The following is a 20,065-nucleotide window of genomic DNA, read 5'->3' on the forward strand; positions in this document are numbered from 1 at the left end:
GGGAAACTTAATATTAATCTTCAAAGACTATCATGGAAAAGCTCATGGCAGAGACTGTTACATATTCACATGGAAAGATATTTGGGTGGCTAACAGGAAGCAGAAAGTAGACATAACTGGATCTTTTTCAGGATGGTAAGATATAACAAGTAGTGTGCCAAAGGGACTGTGCTGGGACTTCAACTGCTTACAATTTATACAAATGTTTGAATCAAAGGACTGAAAACATGGCGGACAAATTTGTTCATGACACAGCTAAGTTGGAAAGTGGGTTGAAAAGTGGACATGAGGCCATTGCAAACATAGATAGATTGACAAAGAAGTGGCAAACGGAGTATAATTTGGAACAATGTTAAATTTCCATTTTGATGGAAAGCTTTAAAAAATTATAACCAAAGTAGTAAGGATTGCAGAGTAAAGTTAAACGATTAAATTGGAATCTCTCTAGACATTAATATAACGTTAAATGGTTAATCTTCAATGACTGAACATTCTGGAAGTGGGTGAGGTTGACAGTCATGCAGAAATGCGGATGACTCCAACTCCATTTAGACAGTCATTTTCCATTACAGCCCCAACCTGTTCAGCCTCTCCCTATAGCTCAAATCCTACATTTAGCATCTTCCATTCAGAAATACTTTCCTAGTCATCCCCCAGCCAATGAGGTTCGCTTGTGTGATCTTCCTTGATGTTGAAACCTATCACACTTACCTTGCCTGGGGAAGTAGCGGAGCCAGAACTCATTTGCAGGGCCTCCCCGAAGCTAGAACATATCACACCTACATTGTCAGGAAATTGTCTGCATAACAGTTCCCAGAATTAGGGCATTTACAGTTGCATTATCTCCAAGGATGATCTCAGCCTACCACTGTACGTAGGGTAACGTGATAATGGAGGTGGAGTGGCCAGAGTCTTGGTGAGCATTACCAACTGATCTGTATCAAGAGGGTGTGTTTTCTTTGTTCAGGGGTGGTCTCTTCTGATTCAACTTTGCACACCTGCAAAGAGTATCAGAGGGGTCACCTAGAGTCATAGAGATGTACAGCATGGAAACAGACCCTTCCGTCCAACCCGTCCATGCCGACCAGATATCCCAACCCAATCTAGTTCCACCTGCCAGCACCTGGCCCATATCCCTCCAAACCCTTCCTATTCATATACCCATCCAAATGTCTCTTAAATGTTGCAATTGTACCAGCCTCCACCACTTCCTCTGGCAGCTCATTCCATACACATACCACCCTCTGCGTGAAAAAGTTGCCCTTAGGTCTCTTTTATATCTTTCCCTTCTCACCCTAAACCTATGCCCTCTAGTTCTGGACTCCCCGACCCCAGGGAAAAGACTTTGTCTATTTATCCTATCCATGCCCCTCAATTTTGTAAACCTCTATAAGGTCACTCCTCAGCCTCCGACGCTTCAGGTAAAACAGCCCCAACCTGTTCAGCCTCTCCCTATAGCTCAAATCCTCCAACCCTGGCAACATCCTTGTAAATCTTTTATGAACCCTTTCAAGTTTCACAACATCTTTCCAATAGGAAGGAGACCAGAATTGCACACAATATTCCAACAGTGGCCTAACCAATGCCCTGTACAGCCGCAACATGACCTCCCAACTCCTGTACTCAATACTCTGACCAATAAAGGAAAGCATACCAAACGCCTTCTTCACTATCCTATCTACCTGCAACTCCACTTTCAAGGAGCTATGCACCTGCACTCCAAGGTCTCTTTGTTCAGCAACACTCCCTAGGACCTTACCATTAAGTGTACAAGTCCAGCTAAGATTTGCTTTCCCAAAATGCAGCACCTCGCATTTATCTGAATTAAACTCCATCTGCCACTTCTCAAACCATTGGCCCATCTGGTCCAGATCCTGTTGTAATCTGAGGTAACCCTCTTCGCTGTCCACTATACCTCCAATTTTGGTGTCATCTGCAAACTTACTAACTGTACCTCTTATGCTCGCATCCAAATCATTTATGTAAATGACAAAAAGTAGAGGACCCAGCACCGATCCTTGTGGCACTCCACTGGTCACAGGCCTCCAGTCTGAAAAACAACCGTCCACCACCACTGTCTTCTACCTTTGAGCCAGTCCTGTATCCAAATGGCTAGTTCTCCCTGTATTCCATGAGATCTTACCTTGCTCATCAGTCTCCTATGGGGAATCTTTTCGAACACCTTACTGAAGTCCATATAAATCACATCTATTGCTCTGCCCTCATCAATCCTCTTTGTTACTTCTTCAAAAAACTCAATCAAGTTTGTGAGACATAGATTTACCATACACAAAGCCATGTTGACTATCTCTAATCAGTCCTTGCCTTTCCAAATGCATCTACATCCTGTCCCTCAGGATTCCCTCCAACAACCTGCCCACCAGAGGTCAGGCTCACCGGTCTATAGTTTTCTGGCTTGTCTTTACTGCCCTCTTTACACCACGTTTGCCAACCTCCAGTCTTCCGGCACCTCACCTGAGATGCAAACATCTCAGCAAGAGACCCAGCAATCATTCCTCTAGCTTCTCAGAGTTCTCGGGTACACCTGATCAGGTCCTGGGGATTTATCCACCTTTAACCGTTTCAAGAACTCCAGCACTTCCTCCTCTGTAATCTGGACATTTTGCAAGATGTCACCATCTATTTTCCTATTGTTTATATCTTCCATATCCTTTTCCACAGTAAATACTGATGCAAAATATTCATTTAGTATCTCCCCCATTTTCTGTGGCTCCACACAAAGGCCACCTTGCGCTCTTGTACAAGCTTTAATAAATTTGAACTGCTTGCAGAAGTTGGTGTTTGCGAATTGCACATCGTGTGCGAAACCTCGGGCAAAGAACCTAACATATGGTCGTAGCGGTGAGATTCCAACATACACAGAGCTGCCAGGCAGACTGACTAAGCAATCCTCAGTGTTGGTTGCGTGAGACAGATGGGCCGATAAGGTAAGCTTCACTTTGATCTCTCGCTCTCTACCATCTCCTGGGACTCGGTGGTGACAGAATCTTTGAAGTAACTCGCACACCAATGAGTCACTTTGCACAAACTAGGGTTAAATCAGAGTTAGAGTACCCTAGGAATCCGGGAGTTCAGAGCCCTGGGATACACACACCAAGTAAAGCGGAGTCACTGTGTCTGTCTCAGCACCTTGCCTTGGACCAGTTGTTAAGCAGGGAAATCCCCCACGCGATGGTCAGGAATCTGAAGTGGGTGCAGAGGCTACCATTACAATTGCATAGAAGTCAGCTAGAGAAACGAATATAACAACACGGGGCAAGCGTTAGCTAAGTCAGGAGCTGTAACCCCTTTGTATCGATTATGCCGGGATGATCCTAAGAATAAGGAACGACTCAGGAAATCTCTCAGGATGCTTAAATAAGAAACTGGGCAATCAAATCTGGCCACTAGGAGGGACGTGGGACATAGGGAAATGTTTAAAGGCTGAAGAGGCAACCTGGAAGCGCAATATGGGCACTCAGTGGAAAACTTGAATAACTGCATAGCGAAAAGCAGCTGAGGAATTAAAAGACAAATCTAAGTAGAGCAACACGTGCCAGAGAGCAATTAGATTATGTGATAACGAGGGTGACCCTAAGCCTTGGCGACTGTTGAAGACTCAGCGCAAAGACTATGATCTAAATACAAGAAACCAAGAAAAGCTAAGAACCATTCGACAGACTAACGATCTAGGATTAAAATGCCAAACCCAGCTACCGGCCGAGTGCAAAACGGAGGCACCTCCAGACATGTCTGGTCTGCTGATGTTGTTCCAAATTGAGGACATTGATGAGCAGGAGGATTGGCAAATCCCAGCTAGCCTGTGCCCCCACATTGGTTGCTGCACCTGACTATCCCTGCTAGCGACATGACAATACCACCTCAACCTACCAGCCCACAACCACCCCCCCCCACCGTATCCTTCAGTGCCACCTGTCCCCCCGCACTCTATCCCTCGGCAACAGCAAAGTTCTGAGCCTCCACTTTCTGACCAGAATCAAGCTCCTGAAAGCGTCGCTGACCCAATCGCTATCAGGATGCAATTAAACACTTTTTCAGACTCACAGAGAACAGGGTACATTGTCCTATAACTCCAACACAGACAGTGGTAGCAAACGTGACAGGCCCCACTAATATGACCTCGACAGCAAGGACTGGCCCAGAAAGGTCGCAGATGGAACAGCTTACCCCAGCCTGCCTAACCGAAACAGAAACAGCAACGCTGCCCATAAATGCAAACAGAGACAATTCCCTACCTGGACAGTGCCTAACCCAAACCCTGGTGCAGCGGAAGAGGCCACTACACCTCCTGGAAATCCAACACACACCTCAGGGCCTCTTCAGTCTGTGCTGCAAGACTTTGACCCCAAGTGAGGGTTTTAGGTGGAAAACCCAGTCAGGGAGTTACAACGATTGGTAGGCCTTTTCCAGAGCCGTTCCCCAGGGACCAAATCCAAACGATTAGGGTGCTCTCCAGAGAACCCTGCAACCACCTGTAGATGTAACTAGGGTACTGGAGCTGCCCAAAGCAGGAGGCTGCCGGTTCAGACTTTTAGGATTGGTTTTGCTCCACATACTCCACTTACGCAGGGGACACGCTTATAATGCAGGAAATCCCTCACCCCAGTTGAATGCCCTACTGCTACAATGTATCCTGGAGGGTGTAGCTACTGCTATTAGAACAACAATATGGATTGGCCAGATAACACCCGTCCACAAATGAGAAGGGCGCTCACTTATTATTGGCATAGTCCTGAAGACCCAAAACAGGCTACGTTCCAAGCATAAAATGATACAGCGACGCATGGCCCCTCACAAAGATTCATTCTAATGTCCCTGTTGCAGGTCCTGACGCCCTTAGATACCACCCGATGGAACCCCACCATTGTTCCCAGGGTGGGTCAATGGATATGACCACACATGTGCCATTCACCTGAATGGCTCCTCCAGTGCACCTTTTCATTATTCCCCTTACACCCTCCATCCCCTTTCTGCAACTACTACAGTCGCCCTCGACCCAGTGGTGGGCCATCCCCTTCCCAGCCTGATTAACCTCCCTTCTGATTTATCCTGCCCTCACTAAAGACCCAAAGTATGAACCAGTAATCCGCTTAATTGTTTTGGGTAAAGAAATCCCCTTCATGATTGATACTGACGCCATTGCCTCAACACTTGAAACCTCCTGTGCTCGCCAATACAGGTTTGGGCTCTCACCCAGCTCTATGCACCTTAGTGGTCAACTGGACAGGATAGGCAGCCTCTACACCTGGTCGTGCTGAACCCTGCAACTATTCTCAGCAATATCTCTGCCAGCACCTGTGTTTTCACCATAGATGACCTGCAGCATGCCTTCTTTCCTCTCCCCCTGGCAGCGGAATCTCAGTATTAGTTTACTTTCACCTTTAAGGGTCAGCAGTACCCATGGACGCACTTGCCCCAGGGATCTGCCCATTCGCCCACTTTATTCTCCCAGGTACTGCACCGGCAGCTGACGGTTCCACAGTCGTTCAGTACGTGGATGACTTTCTCCTAGCTAGCCCCTCAGAATCTGCTAACATTGCAGATACCAACCATCTCCTAAACACCACCACTCTTGGGATAAGTTATACCATCCAACAAGATTCAGCACGCCCAGCGCCAAGTTACATTCCAGGACATTGCTCAACGTTTCAGAATGGTAGTTGACCCTGGAGTGCAACGTGTCCATCCTAGCAATCCCTTCACCCATGAGCAAATGCGTGCTTATTTAGGTTTGGTGAACTACTGCCGGCATAAGCTCCCCAATGTTATGTTACTTACCAAGTAGCTAACCCTTTTAGCCTCTCATACGCCCTCAAGGACTTTCACCGAAGTGGAAGCCCAGAAGTCAGCTTTCAATTAATTAAAAACATCCCAGGCCAGTGCTCTAATCCTCGGAAGGTCACTGTGTGACAGACACTCCAGCTCTATGCCAGTATCCTAGCAGACCGCTGTTTTAGCCCAGACCTATGCAGCTCGCAAGAGGCCAGTAGCCTATTACTCAATTTGCCTTGACCTTGTCGCCACAGGCTTTCCACTTTGTTCTCAAATTCTGCTGGCTATCTATTCCCTTGTGACAGCCGTGTCTAATATAACCCTCCAGAAACCCTTGACCGTCTATTCATCACCCGCAATTGTAGCCCTCCTGACTTCCCACCAAACCCAACACCTTACACAGGCTCGACGCGGCCATTAACAACCCCCTCATGACCTTCTCCTACTGCTCGATCATTAACCAGGCGACTTTCCTCAGTGTCCCTCCAAATGAGCTTCCTGAGCAACCCCATGACTGCCTTTTGCACAACCACTCCTTGACAACCCCCTGACCAGACCTCTCAGACACTCCATTGCCCACATCGGATTTAACCCACTTTGTAGATGGCAATTCATCAATATCACCCTTGGGAGTGCCTCTTTCACAATATGCAATCGTAACCCTCAGGGACACATTAGAAGCAGCCTCTCTCAACCCCCCAGTTTCCACTCAGAAAACAGAACTCTTCACGCTGACATAAGCCTGTGTCCCAGCCACAGGGAAAACGGTCAATCTCTACACAGATTCACGATACACGTATGGGGTGGCCCACGACTTTGGCCAGCTTCGGTCCCAGTGAAGATTCCTGACCTCTTCAGGCACCCCTATTCACAACACAGTGTATGCCCAAAATCTCCTTAAAGCGATTCTCCTCCCCAAACAATTGGCCATACTCAAATATGCTGCCCATCTCTCGGACAATACAGGTGTCAGCCATGGCATGCCAGAGCTGACCAAGCCTCCATGGAGGCGGCAAGGGCTCGCAATTCAATCGTGTCCACTATTAACTGGCAGGCATCCAAGTGAAAATCTGCTTCATAAACAAAACGGCATTCAAGACGTTGTCATGGTGCAGCATTTACAGGGGGACGCCCCTGATTCAGCAAAGCAGATATGGAAGACACATGGGTGTTCGCACTCTGTGTCAGGAGACCTTGACTAAGCTAACACATGAAATAAGCCTGGTTGAAGGTCTTGCCTTTGGCCCATGTATCACATGAGGATTACCCCACACTCGACCACTGGGCTGTCGGCTGCTGAGATAATCTACGACAGACCCAGTTGGACCCCTTGGGATGCAGACACAAACCCACCCACCTGCATAGATCTAAATATTATGTGAGAGGAAATGCAGGCATTCTTTCTCAGCTAACCTCGTCTCTAAAGTTCCTTCATTCACAGGTCAGGAACGCCTTTCGATCACCACCACAAGCAGTGAACCAGGATTCAAACGATCTGAACGAACTTCCCACCCTACAGATAGGAGAGCTTGTGCTGACCAAAACCTGGGACAGCCCCAAGCTCAGACACAGGTGGAAAGGACCGAACCAGGTGCTCCTACGAACGCCGACTATGCCAAAGTCCAAGGACAAAGCAAGTGGGTCCATTTAAGTGACTGCAAACAACGGTTCCCTCAAACAGCCTGACAACTGTACTCGCAGTCTATGGCGCCACAGCCGCCATTGAAGCATATGGCCTAGAGGACAACTTGTTTTATAAGAATCATATTCGCATTTGCATAGTAATCGGACTGTATGTTACCCACTCACCCAGTCAGTAGATGCATTGTTTGTTGGCATTCCTGGGTGGGATCCTCTTAATCTGTACACAGTAGATACCTCAGACACCCCCTGTGTAGGCCAGAGCGGGAGGCTTAGAAGGATGGCTTCAGGTCGGTGAGTAAAGCTGATAAATTCAACTAACACTCAGTCCCCCAACTACACGGGAGCCTGGGAAAGAGAAGGTACTATTCCTCACGATCCCATGAGAAAATCCGCTTTGCTTCTCAGGACGGGGGTGAGGTTGTGCCTCTGCTTTGGTCCCCATGAATGCCTCTTGTTCCAAGCATCAATGTGCCCGCAGGCATTGCCAGGCCTGCACTTAGGATGAGCAAAAATGCTTAAATGTTATTGCAGGGCAGCATTGCAATGGTATCCAGGTCAACTCAGCCTTTTAGTCATACCCTTTTTCTGATTACCAGCTGATCAGATTGGGGGAAACTCCAGCCAGGACAATAGCTGGCAGTACATGCAGTTTGCAGCTGACAGCCACACAGCAATTCAATGCCACCAGGCCAAAAGAGAGTTTGTGTTCGTTTTCAAAAGGAGCTTAACAACGGCCACTCCGACTCTCCCCGTCTTATTTGCTATCGGGACAGTAGGACCACTCACTGTCCTGTGACCACAAAATGCCCCTACCTGCCGCAGGATAGAGGCCCTGGGGGAGAATCGGCAGAACGATCATGGCAAAGAACAGAAATTACCTCATTTGTGGGTTGGCCATTCTCGGAAACAGTACCGTAAGGGGACTAAATATAGTTAATCACGAATTGGCGGAACAAAGGCTCTATGCACAACAGACCAGATATGCCGTTGATGATTTACTGGCCCAAAGAGGTGTCTGTGTAATTGTGGGAAATAAATGCATTACTCATGTTACGGGCGAATCATACAACATACCACATGCCATTCAGTCCATTCAGCACCAGTTAGATGATTTCAGACATAGCCCTCAGAATGTACAAGACTGGCTCGGTTGGCTGTTTGGGGGATCCTGGGAATTCTATTTGCTTCACGGGCTACTAAATTTTGCTATCCTACTCACTGTATGTAGCGTCTCAATGACGTTTAAACACTGGCTGTGGGATCATTATGAATGAGCTGCTAAGACCCTTCTCAGCCCCCATTTAGGGGAGTTATTATGGAATGATAAAAGGGAGGAATGTAATGTTGAAAGATTAAACTGGAATATCTCTCTGAACATTAACATAATAGTAATGGGTCAAACTGCACTGATTGAACATTCTAGAAGTAGATGGAGACAACAGTCATGCAGGAATGTGGATGATTCCTACTCCATTTAGACAGTCATTTTCCACTACTCCCTCTACTATTATCGAAGTAAACTATAATTTAGCCCCTTCCATTCAGAAATACTTTCCTACCAACCCCCAGCCAATCAGGTTCACTTGAGTGATCTTCCCCACCGATCTTGCCTATCACACCTACCTTGCCTGGGGAAGTAGCAGAGCCAGAGTTCAATTGCAGGGCCATCCCAAAGCTAGGACATATCACACCTACATTGTCTTGGGGAATCACAGAGTCAGGAAATTGTCTGCATAAGGATTCCCCAGGATTAAGGCATTTACAGTTGCATTATCTCAGAGGATGATCTCATCCTACAACTGTACCTGGGGTCACGAGATTATGGGGGTGGAGTGGCCAGAGTATCGGTTAACATTACCAATTGACCTGTATAAAGGTGATGTGTTTTCTTTGTTCAAGGTCTCTCTTCTAACTCAACTTTGCATGCCTGCGAAGTGTGTCAGAAGGGTCACCTAGTTTGTACAAGCTTTAATAAACTTGAACTGCTTGCAGCAGTTGGTGTGTGCAAATTGCATCTCGTGTGTGAAACCTTGGGAAAAGAACCTAACAGCAGAATTCTGGAATGCAGAGGTGACCTAGTGTGTATTAATTGCTTGAGCTTCGTACAAGTACAGCAAGAAATTAGGAATGCTAATAGTGTGAAGGGAAGTGAATGCCAAAATAGTGAGTTTATGTTCCAGTTATACAGTGCACTGAGGAGATCATATTTGGAGGCCTGTAACACAATACTGATCACCAATGGTCTTATGGAAGGATTAAATGTATTGGAGACAATTCAGAGAAGCTTTACTACACCAATTGCTGGAAGGGACAGGTTGGCTTATGAGGAAGGATTGAACAGGCAAGGCTTGTATCCATATGAGTTCAGAAAAGAAAGAGGCATCTTGATTGATACATAAAAAATCCTCAAGGGTCTCCAAAGTTAAAAATCACACAACACTAGGTTATAGTCCAACGGGTTTATTTGGAAGCACTAGCATTCAGAGCGCTGCTCTTTCATCAGGTGGTTGTCAACTCCAACTCAAGGCTCTCTTCAGGGTAGATTTGGAAAAGGAATTTCCTCATTTGGGAGAATTCAAAATGAAAGATTACTGTTTCAGGGGTCACCAGATTGGGTGAAATCTTTTCTCAGAGCTTTTTAAGTCTTGGAAACTCTCTTCCTGAAAGGTGGTGCAGGCAGAGTCTTCGAACACATTAAAGGCAGAGGAGATACATTTTTGTTAAGCAAGGAGTTGAAAGGTTATCAAGGTTGTGCAGGAGCATGGATTTGAAGTTACAATCAGATCAGCCTTGAACGTATTGAATGCCAGAGCAGGCTCGAGAACCAAATAGACTGTTCTTGTTCCTGAATTGTATATTTGTACTTTCCCAACAATTAAAAATGAATTTAATCATTGGTTTTAATCATACTTGAATTTATTCTATGCCTCAGTCAACAGAAGAGCAGGGAGATTATATTAGAACTGTATACACCACCAGTTAGGCCACGATGAGAGTCCAAAGTTTTGTTTGGTTCTCTGAATTCAAGGAATTAGGAAAATGGAGAGGATGCACAGGAAATATTCAAGAATGTCCCCAGAAATTGAGATTTTAAACTATGGGTAAAGATCTAATAGGGTTGGATTATTATTTTCTTTGGAACAGAAAACCTGGGAGATGGTTGTTGACATTCATAAAACTCTGTAGGGCATAGATAGGGTGTATTAAAAAATTAAGCTTCCCTTAACAGAGACAGCAACAACTGGAGGGCATGTATTGAAACAGAATTGGCAGAAGGATTAGAGGAGCTGTAAACAAGATATATTCAGCCAGGGCATTTGGGGTCTGGAACTCACTACCTGAAAGATCATAGAGAATGTCTAACTTGATGGCACAGGAACATGCCCTTTACCCACTATATCTGTATTAATCCTGATGCAATTCTAAACTAATCTCATCTGCCTGCACATGATCACAATCCATCTATTCCCTGCCTATATGCCTCTTAAACAACACTCGATGCATTTAAGAACTATTTGATAGCACTTGAAATGCTGTAACCTTCCAGGCTGTGGACCAAAATTTTAAATGTAGGACTAGGATGGCTAATTTTTTTTTCCAGTCGCCACAGATACAATGGGTTGAAAATCTTCTTCATGCTGTAAATCAGGGGAGATAGTAGGGGTAATGGCAACATCACTGGACTAATAGAGGGGCTCAGGCTAATGCTAGTGGAATTTCTATTCAATTAATTGAGCTGGACTACTAAAATACTACTAGTGGTATCTATAAGTTGTACAGTTACCATTAGTTCTTGTAAAATCCACTCTGTTTCACCAATAACCTTGAGGCAAATAAATCTATGATCTCTCATCCTGCCTCCATTTGGCCTATTTGTGACTCGAAATTCACAGTAAATGGTTGACTCTTGATATTGCTTTTGCCCCACCCCACAATAGCCAAGTTGGCGGCTCAGTCCAAGGGCAATTAGGAATGGGACACTCATGCTGGCCTTCCCAGTGACACTCCCATTCCATAAAGATAAACAGTACATGCTTCCATAATCTATTAAATAAGTTGAATATTTCTACAATGAATTCACAATTGACAGCAGGACTAATTACAAAGAATGGTGTACATTTTGGAAAAATCAGATAGCAAAATGGAAGGAATATAGAAAAAATGCAAGATATTCTAGAAACACAAATAACCAATGAATAATTAGAATTTGCAAGGACACAAAGTAATATACAAAGATAGATAAATATACAGGTAAAGAGAGTGAAATGAAAGGTAAAATTCCCCCATTAGCTCTGTGAATTTGAACTCAGTATTAAAAATATGGCAATTAAGTGTGGCATCAGTAAAAATTACTCTCAATATGTTGAATAATCAGGGAAAACCCAAACAAAATTGCAGAAATATCAGTTCAAGATTGGGGTTACGGACAATATTGATCTTTTACTCCACACAGTAAGATTTAGTTATTTTGCATAAACCAAAAGAATCTTCATAAAATTACTTTGTTTAAACTATGGACATTTCCTAAAGTACAAACTTTGTGATAGCATATCATGCATAGAATTCCTGGTGCACTACTGTTTGTAACTGAATGCCAGTTTTCTTACCTCATCACCCATCTGTGGAACATACGGTGACCTGCGTGGTACAGTATCTGTGATCCACTTTGGGGGATGCCATTCCTCTGAAATTGTACCTTCTCCAGTTGGCACAGGATTTGGTCTCTACATTGCAATAGAGAAACAAAATTACGTAATGCACACAACAAAACTATTCTCTCCCCAACTTAAAAATGTTTATATGTTGAAAGCAGTTTTCACACGAATTATAACATACCATGCATTAGTATGGCATTACAAAGCAGACGCTGGTTATGTCGCTATTAACTGAGAAAGGATTTAGATGATCAAATTTAAGACTTTATGAATGCTAGCCATTTTCAACTGTTGTATAACTCATTCCATCCAAATAGCCTCATTGAGAGGACTGGATAAGAAAATCAGAAGATCCCAAAAGTACTAAGCACACAAAGCATCTTCTGCGCATAGAGAAACAGAGTGGGTTTTGAGAAGTTTTGTAGCTCGCTTGAGGTTCTGGATGTAGGTTTGCTCACTGAACTGGAAGGTTTGTTTTCAGACGTTTTGTTGCCACACTAGGTAACAATATCAGTGAGCCTCTGGATGAAGCATTGGTGGCACCGCCTGCCTTCTATTTGTGGGTTTAGGTTTCCTTGAGTTGGTGATGCTATTTCCTGCAGAGAAGTTATTTCCTGTGGTGATGTCATTGCCGGTTGTTTTTCTCAGGACATGGTAAATGGGATCCACACAGTTTGTTGATAGAGTTCCGGTTGGAATGCCATGCTTCTAGCAATTCTCATATGTCTCTCTTTGGCTTGTCCTCGGATGGATATGTTGTCCCAGTCAAAGTAGTGTCCTTCCTCATCTGTATGTAAGCATATTAGTGAGAGTGGGTCATGTCTTTTTGTGGCTAGTTGATGTCCATGTATCCTGGTGGCTAGTTTTCAGCGTGTCTGTCCAATGTTGTGTTTGATACAGTCCTTGCAAGTCCTTGTAAATGATGTTTGTTTTGCTTGTTGTCTGGATCAGGTCTTTCAAGTTCATTAGCTGTTGTTTTAGCGAGTTGATGGATTTGTGGGCTACCACGAAACCAAGAGGTCTGAGTTGTCTGGCAGTCATTTCCGAGAAGTCTTTGATGTAGGGAAGATGGCTAGGGTTTCTGGACGTGTGATCTGCTTGTTGGGGTTTGTTGCTGAGAAATCAGTGGACTGTGTTCATTGGGTACCCGTTCTTTTTGAATATACTGTATAGGATTTTTCTCTGCTCTGAGTATTTCCTCTTTGCTGCAGTGTGTGGTGGCTTGTTAAAACAATATTCTAATGCAGCTTCATTTCTGGATGTTGGGATGATTGCTTCTGTAGGTCAGTATTTGGTCAGCCACTCTCCCCTACATCAACGACATCTCAGAAATGATTGCTAGACCACTCAGACCTCTTATGGTAGCCCACAAACCAATCAACACGCTAAAACAGCTGCTTATGAACTTGAAAGACCTGATACAGACAACAAGCAAAACTAATATCATTTTAAAAATACCTTGCGAGAACTGTAACAAACATTACTTTTGACAAACAAGCAGAAAACTAGCCACCAGGATACATGAATATCAACTAGCCACAAAAAGATATGACCCTCTCTCACTCGTATCCTTACATATAGATGAGGAAGGACACCACTTTGACCAGGACAACACATCCATCCTAGGATGAGCCAAACAGAGACACACATGAGAATTGCTAGAAGCATGGCATTCCAACCAAAACTCTAACAACAAACACATTGACTTGGATCCCATTTACCACTCTGAGAAAAAGAACTGGAAATGGCATCACAAGAAATGACGTCACCACCAGAAATGACATCACCAACCCAAGGAAACCTAAACACAAATAGAAAGCAGGCCATGCCACCAGTGCTTCATCCAAGGCTCAATGATGATGTTACTCAGTATGGCGATGAAACGTCTGAAAACAAAACTTCCAGCTCAATCACAAACCTTCATCCATAGAGAAACAGAGTTTATGTTTCCGGGTGATGATCTTCAGCAGAAATCTTTGTCTCAGCTCATTCTAATGAAGGGTCATTTACCTGAAATCCAAACAGGCTCTCCCTCTCCACAAATATGAAAACACCTGAGCATTTAAAATGTTTTGCTCTTACTTCAGGTTTGCAACGTGTAATATTTCGCTCCTATAACAGTGCAGCTGTGTTCAGGTGAAAGCAGTGAACAAATCCTAAAAAATTGGATCTCTCAATGAAGATTCCAGGGGCATGATTGCACTTCGGAATCTTAACCAAGTTAATTATTTGTCATGCAAAATCTGAGCAAGTGTCAGGTGGCTAAGAATTATGACAGGCAAAAGTAGGGACCTGACTGTAATAGCATGTCCCAACACAAAACAAAACATGTAAGTTACAACTACCTTCCGTGGTCTTCCTTTAGGTTTCTTCAACTTTTGATTCCATGATGCTTTAACTTTATCATCTTGTTCATCTTCTGAGCTGCTCATAATGAGTGGAACTCGCCGTCTGGTTGGTCTTTTGGGTGGCTGAAGATTAATTCCTGCATTTGCTGTCCAATCTGAATATTCACTTGAAGAATCACTGAACACAAATAAAAACTAATTCATCTCCCATTCATAGCTAGAACGGAAATTGCAAATAAGAACAAATTCAACTTCCATCCATGTCAGAGAAGAAATAGTTTATTTCTTGTAATATCATTTTGCTATAATGAAACACAAATTTCCTTGAACACTTACACATATATATGAACAGTCATCTTTTTTGTATGTGTATATATCTTACACGTTCCTACTGATACACGTCTTCCAAACTTCCTAGATTTACAAGTCCAAGATAAACCATGTAATTATTTGCACATGGCAAAGTGGTCAGAATGTTGTACATAAATTGTACTTGGACACCAATAAAGCCTCAGGATTTGCACTAATCTAATAGATTGTTTTGACCTGAACATAGTCAATAAGTCCAGCACAAAAACATGTTTTCAACAATAAGGGCTGGTTGGGTCAGTTGATGGATACTGTTATAAAGAGGATACATATTTTGAGAACAAGTCTGCATTCCAAGCATGTTATCTTCCACATTTCCAGCAAATACACTCTCCTCCAAGTATACCAGCAATGTGGAAGAGGTATTATCTTCAAATTCACAGTTATGCACTCTTAGTACTCTTAGGTAGTAAAGATTACAGGTAAATCCAGATATGGGTATGGGTCCCACACCGAACAAGATAGCTTTAATATTAGCAAATATATAGGTGGGTACAATGGCATACATATATTTAGAAAGTTGGACTCATAATTAAAAACTATTGAAAAGAACAGTCTTTTTGAATGAGACCTTTAACCAGTCTGTCCTCTCAGCTGGATCTAAAAGATCCCATGACACTATTCCACAGAATGAGTTATTACCATCAAAAAACATGTTGAAGGGATGTTTCCTTCTGCGATACCTTGGTCCACTCCTCAGTAAACCTTGAATGCTCTATCCTTTTCCCCTGGCACTTTTCCAGGTAAACAAAGGAGATGCAACAGCTACCTTTTCACCTCCTCTCTTTGCATCATCTTTGGTCCAAAAGCCTTTCCAGGTAAAGCAGCAATTTACACAAACTTCTTTTGATTTAGTCAACTGCATTCACTGTTAACACATCTGGGGATAACAAGTGCCAACTGGCTGACTATGTGGAACACTTCCATTCTGTCTGCCAGCATAAATCACAGCTTCCAGTGGCTTATCATTTTAATTTTTCACCTTGTTTTCACTCTGATACTTGCCTTCAGTCTACGACACTGTTACACTAGGGTTCACTGTAAGCATAAGGAAACCACCTAATTTCAGACAAACTTATATTTATTTCCTGTCTTTTGCTCATTTAAGTTTGTTCTTTCAGTTATCAGCACACCGACTAATGTCACATCATCTGTTTCTTTGTTGCCCCATCTCCATTCACTTCAGACCTGAAGGACTAATCTTTTCGAAACACAGACAAGAGTATGATATTTAGCCCATCAAGTCAGCTTAGCCAAATAAAACTGAATAATCAACTACTTCAGTATCTCTAACCAATACTATCTTCCAAACCCTTCATGCCATTATTAATCAGAAACATATTAGCCGCTATGTTAAACATTCTCAAAGGTGAAACTTCCACATCCTTCTTCGGTACAGAATCCCAAAGATTCTCAACTGTCAGAGTTAAAACAATTTCTCTTACTCTTAGTCCTAAATGGCATCCACTTTATGTTTAAATTATGACCCTTGGTTCTAGACTCCCCAAACAGGAGAAAACAGCTTATCTGCATTTATCCTACCTAAACCCTTCACGCATTTTATCGACTTCAATGAAATCACTTCTCAATCTTCAAAACTCTATAAAATACGACCTAGTTGGCCCAATCTGTCATAGACCAAGCTTCCTGTTATCCACCAAATTACAAACCTTCCTTTTGTGATTTTCCCATCCATCCTTTGTTCAAAACTTATTACATCCTTAACTCTTCCCAAGTCTTATGAGGTCATGTGCCTGAAATGTGAACACTCTACACAAATGCATAAGCTGAGAGAGCTTTCCAGCATTTTCTGCTTGAGTTATGCACAATTTCCTGGTTAGTAGTTCACACTCAATCAACATTATCAAAACAAAAAGTCCACTGTTTATTATCAGATTTCCATTAGTGCGAGATTTTCATATGCAAATTTGCTGTCAACTTTCCTAGATTACAACAGAGACTGCATTTCAAAAGTGCTTAATTGACTCTAAAGCATATGGGACATATTTGGCGGTGAAAAACAATATAAATGCAAGTCTTCCTGTTTTACTTGAGTAGGCCAGCCGCCAAATGTCTTTGATTAATGCGAAGAGATTAAATAGAAAGCAAATAGCTATCAGGATTTATAACCATATGCCACAAACCTGGAGTTACTGAATCACTCTCGTAGCTTCCTATCTACTTTTCTCTGTAAATCAAAATTCTTTCAAATGTCTGCTGCCAAATCTTATTTTTCACAAATGCACCTGTGTCTCCACATCTCAATTTTAAAATCTTGTTCTTGTTTTCAAATTTCGCCATCGTTTTCCCATCTTTACTTTCGATACCTCATTCAGTACTACAGACGTTCAAGATCTTTGTGCAATTTGAATTCTGCCCTCTTGCACATCCCCAAATTTAATATGCCACCACTGCAGCTATGCCATCAATTCCCTACATCTTAAGTTCTGGAATTTCCTCCCTAAACCTCTCCACTGCTTATCCTCCTTTAAGGTATTCTGCAGAAGCTGGCTATCTCTCATTAAATATTTGGCTGTATGTTCTAACATGACTAAGTAACTTAATGTGAGCTTTATTTGCTAAATCTATTGAAGCACAGCAGGTGTTTTACAATGTTAAACATATAATTTAATACAAGTAGTACATGGTCACAAAGGATGTCCACATAAAGCAGCATCTATACAGAAGTAATCAGGGTGCAAAAACTTTTTTTAATCTTTGTGTTTGGTGACATTGCAGTACATTCTTGATTCCAATGCCAATCCTGAACATTTGAAACAGATGCAGTCAAGATCTGCAATACTGCAAGGCAGCAACTCACCGCCATCTTAAGGTCAGCTATGGATGGACAATGTATGCTATTGTAGCCAGCAAAGCCCACAATTCCACAAAGAGACAAAAATATAATTGAAACAAACACAGAAATTGCTGGGAAAACTCAGCACATCTGGCAGCATCTGTGATGAGACAGCAGACTTCACATTTCAAGTCCAGTGACCCTTCTTCAGCAGTTCACTTCTTTTGTAAATTTTGAAGTAGTTAATCCTGTTGTCAACACAAATAGATGCACAGGGGAACCTCAATTATTTGAATACCAATTATCCAAAAATCAGATTATCCGAAGGAGATCTCGAGGTCCCGATAGAAACATTACATCAAAGACGTGTTTCCAAGTGATTGCGTCTTTTGTTTATAGTGATTAAACAGGCACAATCTCCAAAAGACTGACCTCCCGCCCTCTCTCTCCCCCCACCCCCCACACTTTCCCTGGAGTTGTACAGAGGGGTGTATCCTAACCCCACCCCGCTTCCTTCTCAGGAATAATTTCTCCAAAAATGTGCAGGGCAAATGTGGAACCTGTCAAAAATTTGCAGTAAGAAGTTGTGTTTGTGCACTATTTGGAGACTGACCCCACAAAGGCAGCTGCAGCAACAGCAATCTTGCTGTTGGTGTGCAGTCTGGATACCCTGCCCCAGAGAGGGGCCTGGGATGGAAGTGTCAGGATCAGGAGCTCGCACGCTTTGTGCTGGAGAGGGGGCACGGGACGGGGTCGGTCCGGGGCGGGGACTTGCGCATTTTGTTTTTTTTTGGGGGGGATGGGGGTGGGGGGGTGGTGACCAGGTTGGGGGCTGGACGGCTGGGCAGCAGTGGGGCTGTGTTGGGGTCAGGGCTTGCGCGCTTTGTACTGAGGGGAGGAGTTGGACCAGGTTAGGGGGCTGTGTTGGATGGGGGCGTGGGCGACGGGGGGTGGAGTCTCGTCCACTGTATGCTGCCTTGTCTCATGAATGGAGAGCAGACTTTAAAACTCCGAGCTCTAGAGGAAAGGCATTTAATCGATTTTCCGAACGAAATAATGCCCACTCATCTTGTTTGGATAATCGAGTTTCCGCTGTACACCTAAAAGACAAAAGTGTACTTAAAAAATACAGCAAAGCAGTTGCCTTACCTTGAGCTGTTAGTTTCACTCTGCCATTCCTCTGAAGAGCCGCCACTGCCCTCTGCTGAATTAGTTTCCTGTAATTAAAGAGACACATTTATAAATATTGCTTCATTATTTCAATGTAAATTTGAAAATTTGTTTAAATTTTATCACCTAAATCTCCCAAGATGCCAAAGCTCTAATAGGACCACAGAATTATAGAATCCCTACAGTACAGATAGAGTTCACTCAGCCCAAAGTCTACACCAACATTCCAAAGAGCATCCCACTCTCCCCTATCCTATCTCCGTAATTCCGCATTTACCATAGCTAACCCACCGACCCACACAACCCTGGACATTACAGACAAATTAGCATGACCAATCCACCTAACCTGCACATCTTTGGTAAACAAAAAACCCAAAGAACTGCAGATGCTGGAAATCACAAACAGAAATTACTAGAAAAACTCTGCAGGTCTAGCAGCATCCGAAGAGAAAGCAGAGTTAACATCTGGTTCTAGTAAATCTTTCTCAGAACTGATTCTGAGTGGAATCAAGGGTTATGGGGATAAAGCAGGAACAGGATACTGATTGTGGATGATCAGCCATGATCATAATGAATGGTGCTGCTGCCTCGAATGGCCGCAGGGCCTACCCCTGCACCTATTGTCTATTTCTTTGCACAGATGCTGCCATACCTGCCTAGTTTTTCCAGCAATTTGTTTTTGTTGCTGTATATCTTTGAACTATGGGAGGAAGCTGGAGCACCTTAAGGAAACCTATGCACAAACGGGAGAATGATCCAACTCCACGCAGACACCCAAGGCTGAAATCAAAGCTAGGTTCCTTGTGCTGTGAGGCAACATCACTAACCACTGAGCCACCACATCCAAGCTCTCTTGTTGCTACCCACTAACAGCTTTAGCAGTTTCACTGACTTAATTATGAGTTAAACCTATACACACGAGGGGAAAAAATCTACTAGGGAGATAGCTCACATGACCCCATCCCCAAAAACAAAGCTGGCAACAAGACAATAGACTCAGAACAAACCTGTCTCGCAGTCATAAGGTGCTGCAGGCAGGGCTGAATTAGTGGATCAGGAGCCATTCACCTCTCAGTAGCAGGAAGTTTTACCCTCCTGAGCTGCTAGCCAACCTCAATAACCAATAACTTCAGCTGCACCTGAGCTCTGTAGTGGTTGCAACTGGGACTGCAAGCAGCCCTAGGATGAGGGGTCCAAATAGATCTCAGACCAACATAAGCAAGGGGCATTAGATGGAGAAAAGGTTTCGCAAATTTATTGGTAGTTATGTGGTGGTGGTGGGTGCAGTG

General features: G+C 43.5%; 1 protein-coding gene across 1 annotated transcript in view; it reads right to left on the minus strand.

The window, feature by feature from the left end:
- The window catches only part of LOC122555330 (bromodomain and WD repeat-containing protein 1), a 216,212-nt gene that overhangs the window by 68,878 nt on the left and 127,269 nt on the right, over nucleotides 1-20,065 (minus strand). Inside the window, exons 22-24 of the mRNA XM_043701209.2 lie at nucleotides 18,756-18,823; nucleotides 14,438-14,618; nucleotides 12,045-12,161 (exon numbers count right to left, since the gene is read on the minus strand). Coding sequence (XP_043557144.2) covers nucleotides 12,045-12,161; nucleotides 14,438-14,618; nucleotides 18,756-18,823 — 366 coding nt within the window. The remainder of the gene's footprint in view (nucleotides 1-12,044; nucleotides 12,162-14,437; nucleotides 14,619-18,755; nucleotides 18,824-20,065) is intronic.

The sequence above is a fragment of the Chiloscyllium plagiosum genome, unplaced genomic scaffold, assembly GCF_037043375.1.
Source record: "Chiloscyllium plagiosum isolate Xiang-an unplaced genomic scaffold, Cpla_swu_hap1 HiC_scaffold_12, whole genome shotgun sequence".
NCBI classification, from domain to species: domain Eukaryota; kingdom Metazoa; phylum Chordata; class Chondrichthyes; order Orectolobiformes; family Hemiscylliidae; genus Chiloscyllium; species Chiloscyllium plagiosum.